The sequence below is a fragment of the Musca vetustissima genome, unplaced genomic scaffold (assembly GCF_032173495.1).
Source record: "Musca vetustissima isolate MV318-11 ecotype Yass unplaced genomic scaffold, APGP_CSIRO_Mvet_v1 utg2636, whole genome shotgun sequence".
NCBI lineage: Eukaryota > Metazoa > Arthropoda > Insecta > Diptera > Muscidae > Musca > Musca vetustissima.
The window spans coordinates 23,975-36,048 of NW_026885589.1; the positions used below are offsets into that span (position 1 = coordinate 23,975).

Consider the following 12,074-nt stretch of genomic DNA (forward strand, 5'->3'; position numbering starts at 1 on the left):
ACAGCTGCTTCACATGCCATAGCGAATTGGCTGTATATTTTTAAGAGAATTTATTTGAGGGACTTTCAGAGCTATAAGCTTATATTTTTAAGATAATTTATTTGAGGAATAATTTGAACTATATGCGCGGATTTTTAAAGGAATGCTTTTGGAGGGCTGCCAGATTTCGAATGGCGGTTTTTTTTAAAGAATTTATTAGATGGCATATCTAAACTAAAAAACGTGCTTTATGAAAATAATTTATTTAAGGCACTATTAGAACTATAAGCTTAATTTTTTTTTAATAATTTATTTGAAGGACTATTTTTGAACTTAAATTTAATGAATTTAAAACGTGGATTCTTAGAATAATTTTAGTTACTATCTGACCTATAAGCGTGGATTTTTTGAGGAATTATCTAGAATAAAAATTCGGATTCCTAAAAAAATTGTGGTACTATGTGGATTTTTATACAAATATTTTGAGGATGCGCTATCTAGCGTGGTTTTTTGAATTTATTTAAAGGACTATCCTAACTATAAGGGTTTTGAAGAATTTATTTGAGGTAATATCTGAACTATAAGCTTGGATTTATAGGAAGCTTGGAATAGGAATGATTTGAACTATAAGCGTGGATTTTTAAACCCATATTTTTAGCGCTCGATGTGTAAATTTTAAAATAATTTATTTGAGGAAATATTAAAGCTCGAAGATAGGATTTTAAAATTATATTTTTAGACCTCTATGCATGGATTTTTAAAGGATATTTTAAGACCTCGATGCGTGGATTAAAAAATAATTTATTTGAGTAATTATCAGAGATCGAAGCGAAGAATTTTTAAAGGATTTTTATAGCTCAATCCGTGAATTTTTAAAGAATTTATTCGTAGATTTTAAAAGAATTTATTTGAGGAACTATCAAAGCTCGAAGCGTGGATTTTAAAAGAGTTCATTTGAGAAACCATCAAAGCTTGAAGCTTGGATTTTAAAGCTATCTGAGGTATAAGCGAGGATTTTTTAATAATATTTATAAGAGACTTTCTGAGCTGTAAGCGAGGCGGATTTTTAAAGAATATTTTGCAAAGGATTATCTGAGGAAAAGCCGTGGATTTTTTTTAACGAATAGTTTCCAAAGGGCTATCTGAGCTATAAGCGTGGATTTTTAAAGAATATTTTTCAAAGGACTGTCTGAGCTATAAGCGTGGATTTTTATAGGATATTCTTTAAATACTATCTGAGCTATAACCGCAAATTTTTAAAGGACCATCTGAGCAAAAAGCTTGAATTTTTTAAAGAATATTTTCGAAGGACTATCTGAGCTATAAGCGTAGATTTTTATAGGATATTTTTCAAAGGACTGAACTATAAGCAAGATCTTTAAAAAAATTAAGGCGCGATCTGAACCATGAGCGTGGATATGGGGACTATCCGAACTATAATCGTTAATTTAAAATATATTTTAAGGAGTATATGAGCTATAAAAGTGGACTTCCAAAGGAATATCTCTGATAGCCTAATTGGGCTTTAAGCGTCTGTAAGGTTAGATTTAAAAAAATGTATGGAACTAAAATACAATTTTTCAGGGACAATGTGAGCTATATATATATATATGTCTGGATTTTAAGAGAATATTTCTGGTATTCTAGATCTGAGATATATGTGTGGATTTTCTACAGATTATTTGTGGCGGAATACCAAAACTATGGCGGATTTTTAAATAAAACTATTTTTCCACCGACACCGTTTCCTCAAAATAAAATAAAAACGGGAAATTTGAACATACATAATTCCATTTCAGGTTTTAAATTAACCTAAAAATATATATTATTATATTTTATAAAAACAAAACACTAAATTAATTTCAAACCCCAAAAAGATTGTTTTAAACTGCTTATTTTCGTATGTACATACATATGTATGTATATACCTATGTATGGACACTGTATGCTGTTGTATGTTATTACACCTTTGGACTATCAGCAGTGGGTTAGCGTCGTTGTATGCAAGAAAGCCATTGACACTAAAATGCCTTCTATCCGCAATGGAAATACAAAATATATAGAGACGACTACGACGTAAACGGGCGATTTTTATTTTATTTTATTCCAATTTAATTTTATCTTTTGTTGTTTTTGGGGGGCCCTCATTTATAATATTATTAACATATTATCGAAACGTAGAATTTCAATATTATATTTCGAATATCGGGAATTTAATTTTCAGTTAAAAGACTTCATTTGAGTGGAACGGATGTTTGTGTGCTGGATATATATTTGAAAATTGTGAAGAATAAAAAAACATTTTGAAATAAAAAAAGGAATATGACTGCAAATGCTGATAATGAGAATTATAGTGGTATAAAATCATGTTCAATTTTGATCTAAGAAAAAAAAAATGGACTAAACAACAATTATATAGTGGATATATCGTAAAAAATTATAAAATAAATATGTTTAAAAGGAATAACAATAATTAAAGGCAAACAAGTAAAAACAAAGCTATGATAAAATTAATTAAAATTATTTTTAAAGAGGATATACGTGGATTAAAAAAATATTTTTTAGTGTTATAAGCAACGATGTTAGAAAATAATTTAATTTTAAAGTAATGTTTCCCAAAAAATATTTTCGAAAGGACAATCAAAGCCATAAGCATGGAATTTTTAAATAATATACATATATAATATTTTTAAATAAACTGCCAAAAGCTTAAATTTTATTTCAGAAAATGTTCGAAAGGGCTATCTACGCTATAAGCCTTGAAGTTTTGAAGGATATATTTGTGGATTCAATAAAGAAAAAATGCCTATCAGCGCTACGAGATTGGATTTTTTTTTAATATTTTTCCGTGAAATATCTGAATTATAATTGTGGATTTTTTAAAGGACATCGTGGGGCAAAATTTAATTGTATTTCGATTTTTTTCTTGAAAGGAGCTAAAAGAGTGATTTTTTTTAAATAATTTTGAAAGGACTATCTCGGTGCTATGAACTTGGATTTTTTGAGGAATAATTTTTAAAGGACTGTCGAGCTATAAGCGTGGAGGATTTTTTAAATAATTTATCTGAGCTATGAGCGTGGATTTTTTTAAAGAATATGTTTCAAAAGACAATCTGAGCTATAAGAGTGGATTTTTTAAAGAATATTTTTTAAAGGACTATTTGAGCAAAAAGCGTGGATTCTTTAAAGAATATTTTTCAAATGACTATCTGATCAAAAACCGTGGATTTTTTAAGAATATTTTTCAAATGACAATTTTAGCTATAAGCGTGGATTTTTTAAGAATATTTTTCAAATGTCTATCTGAACTATAATCGTGGACCTATTAAAGAATATATTTCAATGCGTGGTTTTTTAAAGAATGTTATTCAAATTACTATCTGCGCTTTAGAAAAATATTTTCAAAGGGCTATCAGAGCTTTAAACATCGATTTTCGAAGCCAGGATTTTTAAAGAATATTTTTCAAAGGACTATTTGAGCAAAAAGCGTGGATATAAAAAAATTAAAGGACTATCTGAGCTAAAAGCGTGGGGTTTTTAATGGATATGTTTCCAAGTACTAATTGAGCAAAAAAAAAAACGTGGATTTTTTAAGAATATTTTCCGAGCAAAAGGCTTAGTTTTCTTAGGATATTTTTTCAAGGATTATCAAGCAAGAATCGTGGATTTTTAAGATTATTTATTTTTCAAAGGATTATATAGCAATAAGCGTGTATTTTTTAAATAATATTTTTCAAAGGACTATCTAAGATATAAACGTGAATTTTTTAAAGAATATTTTTCAAAAGAATATCTGAACTATAAGCGTGTATATATTTTTCAAAGAACTATCAGAGCAATAAGCCTGGATATTTTCCAAGGACAATCTGAGCAAACGCCATGGATTTTTTTTAAAGAATATTTTCTTAAGGACTATCTGAGAAAAAAGGTGGATTTTATAAAAAATATATATATCTATATATTATATATATATATATATTTTATATATATATATAATATATATAATATATATCTATATATATCTAAGCAAAAAGCGTGGATTTTATAGGATATTTTTCAAAGGACTATCTGAGTTACAAGCGTGTATTTTTAAATAATATTTTCCAAATACTACCTGATTTTTTAAAGAATATTTTCCCACGAACTCTCTGAACAAAAAGCGTGGATTTTTTAAAGAATATTTTCCAAAGGAAAATCACGCTTTTTAATTCAGATAATTCCCTTATTGTTGAAAAATAGTCCTTTAAATAAATTATTTTAAAAATTCGAGCTTATAGTTCTGATTGTGCCTTAAATAAATTATTTTCATAATGCACGTTTAGTTCAGATATGCCCTCTAATAAATTTTTTAAATTAATCCGCCATTCGAACTCTGACAGCCCCCCAAAAGTTTTACTTTAAAAATCAGCGCATATAGTTCGGATTATTCTCTTTTAAAAGTATACAGCCCATTCGTTATTCGCTAGGGAAAGATCTCGCTTGTGAACAATTTTTCGCTTTCACATTCTCGCCTTATTTTGAATGAATAGGGAGAAGCAAAAAATGCGAGATGCGGATTCGAATTTTCGAAAATTGTAATTTATTGTATTGTAATTTAATTTTGTAATATTTTTCAATATTTTTGTAGTCGTTTTTTTTCATTAAAAAGTGTTACTTTTTTGTTATTTAAAATTTTAAAACAATATAAATGCGAAATATCAGGAATCCGCTGTAAAACTGTTTTGTAATAAAAGGAAAATAAATTAAAGTTTGAAAATATGGCAACCTACAATATGGCATGTGAAACAGCTGTTTATTGTTTTAATGCAATTTGGTGCAACAACTACAACAGATTACAAATAAAAGAACTTTTTTTTTTAAAAAATTTATACAAAAAACGCATTGAACGTTGTCAAAGACACAACGAATAATAGGAAGAAATCTGCGATTGAATTAAATTAATTCGCAGTTTATTATTTTCCTACATAATTGTGTGCCTTTTTATTTAATTTCGATATTTTATCTCCCCATTTTTAACAGCACTAACAGCCATATGTTTTGATATAAATTTCCATTGAAATGTTGGTAGCACTGCTGATTTTTACTTAAAATATGGCAACTTAATTGAGAGCAAGAGAGAAAATTTGAGTATGTCGCTGAGCAAAAATGAATAAAATATATTCTAGCGTCAAGCCGCTAGACTCGAACGTCAGCTATCGGGATTTCCCGTTGCAAATAAGAAACACACGGTAAACGACCGTCGCTGACTCTAGACTCCCTGGTTTTATTTAGACCATTAAGTTTATTAGAGAAAATTTTCGCACAAAATGTCATCACATTCTCCCCGTAATCCAGAATAACTAATTTTCCCCTAAAGCGGATTTTTTCACTTTCGAATAGGGGGAAATTGAAAATAGAATAAGGGAAAAGTGAAAATGTGAAAAAAGATCGCTGCGAGTTCTGGTTCATAATAAAATTAAAGGGAAAACGAACAAATTTACGGTGAATTGATGTCCAGAATAAGGCTGAATATTTAAATGAACTATATGCGAGAATTTTTAAGAATATATTAGGGAATCTTTGAGAATATTTTATGGAGGAACTTTTTCGAAGAAGTTTTTCACAGAGCTATGTACAATGATTTTTAGGAAGATTTTCAACAAAACTGTGAGAGTACATCTTTTATTTTTCTCACTATTTCCAGGAGGTTTGCCAGACGATTCACATGATCCAGTGTATTTGGAAAGTTATCGCAAATCGATTAATCAACCCGGCGATTTTTGGGATAAAATTGCACATTTAATCGATTGGGTGAGACCATGGAATCGGGTTTTGGATAATTCAAATCCACCGTTTACTAAATGGTTCGTGGGTGGTCAATTGAATGCTTGCTACAATGCCGTTGATCGTCATGTACTGCAGGGCAAAGGTGATAAGGTGGCGCTAATACATGACAGTCCAATGACAAATACTGTACGGCATGTGACCTATGGAGAACTGTATGAGCAGGTTGGTGTGCAGAAAATTAATAAATATCGTAACGAGGTTGGAATTACATTGAATGTTTTTTGTTATTGCAGATCTCCTTGCTGGCTGGTGGTATGGCCAGCCTGGGCGTTGAACGTGGCGACAAAGTTGTCATTTATATGCCCCTAATTCCGGAAGCTATTATGGCTATGCTGGCCACAGCTCGCTTGGGAGCTGTCCACTCTGTGGTCTTTGGTGGCTTTGCCGCCAATGAGCTGTGTACCCGAATTGAACATGCCAAACCGAAAATTATTATTGCCGCCAATTGTGGCATTGAACCGGGCAAGATAATACCCTATTTGGATATACTACACAAAGCGGTGGATATGTCCACATGGAAGCCAAGCTGTAATATTATATTTGAACGTAGCAATATAATGCGTTCATGTTTGAATACGAAAACGGACATACCATGGTCGACGGTATTAACCTTGCATGCTGCCGCCGATTGTGTAGCCGTTGAGGCCAACGATCCGCTGTATATTCTATACACATCGGGTACAACAGATAAACCAAAGGGTGTACAACGACCGATTGGCGGTCATTTGGTAACCCTGATGTATACAATGAAAACGATTTATGGCCTAGATCCGGATGATGTTTGGTGGAATGCCTCGGATTTGGGTTGGGTTGTTGGTCATTCGTATATATGTTATGGGCCGTTGTTGTATGGGGCAACAAGTGTTATGTATGAGGGGAAGCCGGATAGAACACCAGATCCAGGACAATATTATCGGTGAGTAAATTTAGTTGGGGAAAATTATTGTGGTTGTACATTTGGGCGCCATATTTGCTAAGAGTAACAATAAATGGAAGAGGATAGCAAGAGTCGAAGGTTTTTAATTAATATTTTCGAAGGGAATGTCAAAGATGTAAGGATGGCTTTTTAGATAAGATTTTTAAAAGGACACGTTGGGCGCCATATTTGCTAAGCATAATAATAAATGGAAGATCCTAGTAATGAATATTTGCGATAAATGTCATAGAAGTAAGGGGTTGCCTTTTAGATTTTTAAGAGGACACATTGGGCGCCATATTTGTTGCATCATTATTCATTAATTTATACAATGATGAACGATTTTAAATACTTTTCTCAGAAAAAAAATCTTTAATAGTTCTAAGAGTGAAAATTTGAAAAAAATCAGGAAATACCATGGAACTTTTCGAGGGATTCTAAAAAAAGAAGTAAGAGGACACGTTGGGCGCCATATTTGTTGCTTAAATATTTTAGAATAATGATGCAACAATTGATATAAGGATACAAGATTTTTAATCAATACTTCATTTTGGATGTCAAATCTTCCTTTAATTGGGCGCCATATTAGAAACCACTCCTAACTTGTTGAACCTTTACACAATTAACACTAGATTGCCGAAGGCAGTCATTTTGACCGTTTTTTAATTTCAAGTACAAAAAACCATTGTGTATATTATGACCCAGCTTTTTACAATTTGGTGACTTTTTGTACCACATAGAACTACGTTTATTAATCATAGTAGCTGCTTCTCCCCCTCTTTTATTCCCCGTATTCACATGTGCTATACCTATATGGCCTAAAAGCGGTCATTTTGACCTTTTGTGAAATAATAAATAATCAAACTACTTTTATTATTGTATATAGTAAATTTCTTATATGACCAGATCAGTACAACAACATCGAAACCCGTTTGCTACTCTAGAAACACAAACGAACATACAAATCGGGAAAAATAAATTTTATATTTCCAGTCGATTTCACTCTTAGAGTAAAGACTTCCTCTTTTTCGAACATTTTGTCCGCGTTCTTATTTTTCAAAAGGTGAAACTCGAGAGCCCTACCACCGAAAACAAATAATATCAAGGCTTTGTATGATTGTAAATAATGTAAAAAATATTAAAAAATTAGTTCAGGCAATATAGGTATATACAAAATTCCCGTCTTTCTAGTGTTAATAAAAAAATGTTTTTTTTTCTTTTTATTCCAGCATCATTGATCAACACAAAGTCACCTCCCTATTCTCCGTACCCACTTCATTTCGTGTCCTGCGACGTGTCGATCCCGATTGTGTATACGGTCGTAAATATTCACTGAAATCGTTACGTTCCATATTTGTTGCCGGCGAACATTGTGATTTGGAAACGAAGTCATGGATTGAGACAACCTTTAAGGTACCTGTCTTGAATAATTGGTGGCAAACAGAAACCGGATCGGCGATAACGGCTACATGTTTGGGTTTCAATCAACGTCTTGATACACCAGCATTTACAACCGGTTTGCCATTTATTGGCTATAATAGTAAGTGGAATATTTGAAAGAAAACAAACATACATAACGTTGGGCGCCATAATTTTTTGTGGAAAATTCTTTACAAATCTGCCAAAAAATTACATAGCAAATCACTCATATAAAAACCTTGATTGATATTAAGTTTTTTTGAATGTCCGTCTCATGGTAAGGCGTATAAAAACTTCGACCTTACTTTATCTTGTGACATTTTGCTCGCTTTTTCTACCATTTGACCCACCTGATTACTAGTAAGTAGAATATTTGAATGTAAAAAGGACAAAATGTTGGGCGCCATAATTTTATAGGGAAACATTTAACATGTCAAATCCCTCATATAGACGCCTCGATCGATATTAGTTTGTTTTTAATATCCACCTCATTTCGGAGCGTATAAAAAGTTCGATCCGCTCCAGCTTAATCATGTTTTTGCAATATTTGTAAAATTTTGCTCACTTCTATCATTTAGCCAATCTCTTTACTAGATTATTGAAAAAAACAGAAATAAACAAAAAACGTTGGGCGCCATAATTTTTTAGGGAAAAATCTTTAAAAATCTGCCAACAAAAATTACCATGTCAAATCTTCCATATAAAACCCTCGTTCGATATTAGGTTTTTTGAATGTCCGACACATGTTGGAGGGTATAAAAAGTTTGGCTCGCTCCAGCTTAATCATGTTTTTGCTATATTTGTGAAATTTTGCACACTTCTTCTATCATTTCGCCCACCTCTTTACTGTACTTACTTACTTAGCTAGCTTGTGCGGTTTTTCCATAAGCTGAGCTTAAAAAAGATTCCTATGCGCGTCGGTCTTGTACGAAGCTCTTCCAATCTAAAAGTCCGTTTCCGAGATTTTGTCTTCCACTTGATCTTTCCATCGAATTCGTGATCTTCCCCTACTGTGTGAACTATCAGATGGTTCGCTTTTATATGCCTTTTGAGCTGGGGTATCCTCATCCATTCGCACAACATGGTCTAGCCCCCGTGGTCGCTGCAGCTCGATATGACTGACTATGTAGATGTCCGAGAATAGATGATACAACTCATGGTTCATTCGACGACGATATTCACCGTCAACGCAGGTTGGGGGATAGGTCTTCTGGAGAATTTTTTTTCTCACATATAAGAACTGTTTCATCTGCTTGCGCAAGTACCCATGCTTCACATCAATATAACAGCACGGGTAATATCAGCATCAGCATCATGTTTGGTCTGGCTAGAGGTGGCCCTGCTTTTGAGTTGCTTACTCAGACCATAGTAGCATCTGTTGGCCAACATATTTTTTGTTTATGGCAGTATCGAGGTATATATAATCGTTCACTACCTCGACGCTGTAGTTTTCAAGTTCCACGGTTGGTCCGAGTCTACTGTACGTCTTGCGCGTTGATACCATCAGCTTGGTCTTCTCGACATTTACTGTCAGTCCCACTTTGGAAGACTACTTCTCAATTCGTTAAAAAGTGGCTGTTACCGCTTGCAATGTCCAACCCATTGAGTCGATGTCGTCGATGTATGCGAGTAACATTTGTTGTTTGGGTTACAGTTTGCCATTTCTATTCTCATTTGCATTTCGTATGACCTTTTCCAGCAGGATGTTAAACAGGTCACACGGCAAACTGTCCCCTTGTCTGAATCATCGTTCGGTGTTGAAGGGTTCCGAGAGGTCCTTTCCGACTTTAACTGCTGACCTGGTGCCAATTGAAGTTATCCTGCATAGCCGTATTCATTTTGCAGGAATGCCGAACGCAGACAAGCACTCTTTAAACACCTCTGAGCGGATAGGGCTGTCGAATGGGTTTGATAGTCGACGAATAGGTGGAATGTTTCGATGTGTATTTCGTGGGTCTTGTAAATGATCTGGCGCAGAGTGAAAATCTGGTCAATGGTGTATTTGCCAGGCCCGAAGCCGCATTGCTTCAGTCGTTCACATAGCCCGCTGGATGGCACATTATATGCGATGGGAAGGAAACCAATTCCTCTATAGTTGCCACATATTGTCTTGTCTTCTTTTTTTGCACACGAAACACAGGATGCTGAGGTGCCAATCATTAGACATGCATTCTTCTAGCCAAATTGTACTAATCAGTTGGTGCATGCTCCTGGCCAGCATCAGACCAGCGGTCTTGAATAGTTCGACTAGTAATCCATCGGCAACTGCTGCTTTTTATTGTTCTTCAGCCGATTAATTGCTACTCTGACTTCATCTTGGCTAGGTGGTATACAATCTATACTGTCATCTGTTATTGGTTCTGGGGTATTTTCTTCAACTTCAGTCAGTCGTTCATATAGCCCGCTGGATAGCACTTTATATGCGATGAGAAGGAGACTAATTCCTCTATAGTTGCCACATATTGTCTTGTCTTCTTTTTTGTACACGAGACACAGTATGCTGAGGTTCCAATTGTTGGTCATGCATTCCTCTAACCAAGTTGAACTAATCAGCTGGTCCATGCTGCTGGCCAGCATCAGACCACCGGACTTAAATAGTTCGGCTGGTAATCCATCGGTACCTCCTGCTTTATTGTTCTTCAGCCGATTATTTGCTACTCTGACTTCATCTTGGCTAGGTGCTATACAATCTATATCGTCATCTGTTATTGGTTCTGGGGTATTTTCTTCACCGCCACTATTTGATAACAGAAGCTTTTCAAAATGCTCCCTCTTTACTGTAGTAAGAAGAATATTTGAAAGAAAAAAATAAATAAACAACTTTGGGCGCCATAATCATGTAGGAAAATATCTTTATAATATATATAATATATATATTTATATATATATATATATATATATATATATATATTTATAATATATATATCAAATATTTACCATTTACCAACCCATATAAAAGTCCGGACCGCCCGAGTTTAACGATCTTTTTATTTGTTTTGTCAGTTCACGTTTTTTCACCATTTGGCCTGGCCCAAAATATCAAAATCCCTAATAATTTAAAGTATTGAGATTATATAAAGTTCCGCCCGATCGTACTGAACCCATCATGGTTAACATTCCTTGGCAACCATGATTTCTTATAGTGGCGCCCAACGTAAATATTAGTATTTCTCTGATTAATAAATTTATTTTATTTTCAGTTAAAGTGGTGCATACCGATGGCTCGGAATGCGAACCTATGGAATTAGGAAGAATTGTAATTAAATTACCCCTGCCTCCGGGTAATATGTCCACACTCTACGAGAATGATGAACTTTTCAAAAAACTTTATTTCACTAAATATCCGGTGAGTAATTGATATTTGATTCATGATTTATTTTAGTTACCAAAATTCTACCTCCTCTTTTTTATTTTCAAGGGTTACTATGACACCATGGATGCCGGCTATAAAGATGAAAATGGTTATATCTTTGTCACAGCCCGGGCCGATGATATCATCAATGTTGCCGGGCATCGCATATCGACACTGGCCCTAGAAGATGCTGTTTTGCGACATAACGATGTGGTGGATGTTGCCGTTTTTGGTGTACCCGAACCGACAAAGGGCCAGGTGCCAATGTGCCTCTATGTACCGCGAGAAAATTGCTCAAAGACACCGGCTAAGCTGTCGGCAGAAATTATACAAAAAATACGTGAAATTGTTGGACCCATAGCATCGTTTCGTTTGGTCGCCCCCGTTAAGGCATTGCCACGCACCCGATCGGGCAAGACAATGCGTAAAGCTATGGCAGATTTTGCGAAAAATGAGCTGGTTGTGTTGCCGGCGACAATTGAAGATCCCAGTGTTTTCATTGACATACGAAGGGCTCTGCAGTGTTTGGGTTATGCCATGAATACGCCCTGCCCAGTGGTGGCGGCGGTAAATAAAAAATAG

At 34.1% G+C, this 12,074-nt stretch overlaps 1 protein-coding gene across 1 annotated transcript; it reads left to right on the plus strand.

Annotated features, from left to right (window-relative positions):
• Window positions 1-2,301: 2,301 nt before the first annotated feature.
• Window positions 2,302-12,074, plus strand: LOC133332830 (acyl-CoA synthetase short-chain family member 3, mitochondrial). The gene is made up of 6 exons (XM_061541201.1): window positions 2,302-2,335; window positions 5,663-5,967; window positions 6,039-6,721; window positions 7,951-8,261; window positions 11,341-11,486; window positions 11,559-12,074. Exons 1-6 carry the CDS (start codon window positions 2,302-2,304, stop codon window positions 12,072-12,074), a joined length of 1,995 nt encoding a protein of 664 aa, XP_061397185.1.

What these genes read in the sequence shown, in the direction of transcription:
- LOC133332830 (XM_061541201.1), top strand. Translation starts at nt 2,302, where the DNA reads ATGACTGCAAATGCTGATAATGAGAATTATAGTG. An exon ending in TGATAATGAGAATTATAGTG is followed by an intron (nt 2,336 to 5,662) that starts GTATAAAATCAT and finishes CACTATTTCCAG; the next exon opens with GAGGTTTGCCAGACGATTCA. An exon ending in GATCCAGGACAATATTATCG is followed by an intron (nt 6,722 to 7,950) that starts GTGAGTAAATTT and finishes TTTTTATTCCAG; the next exon opens with CATCATTGATCAACACAAAG.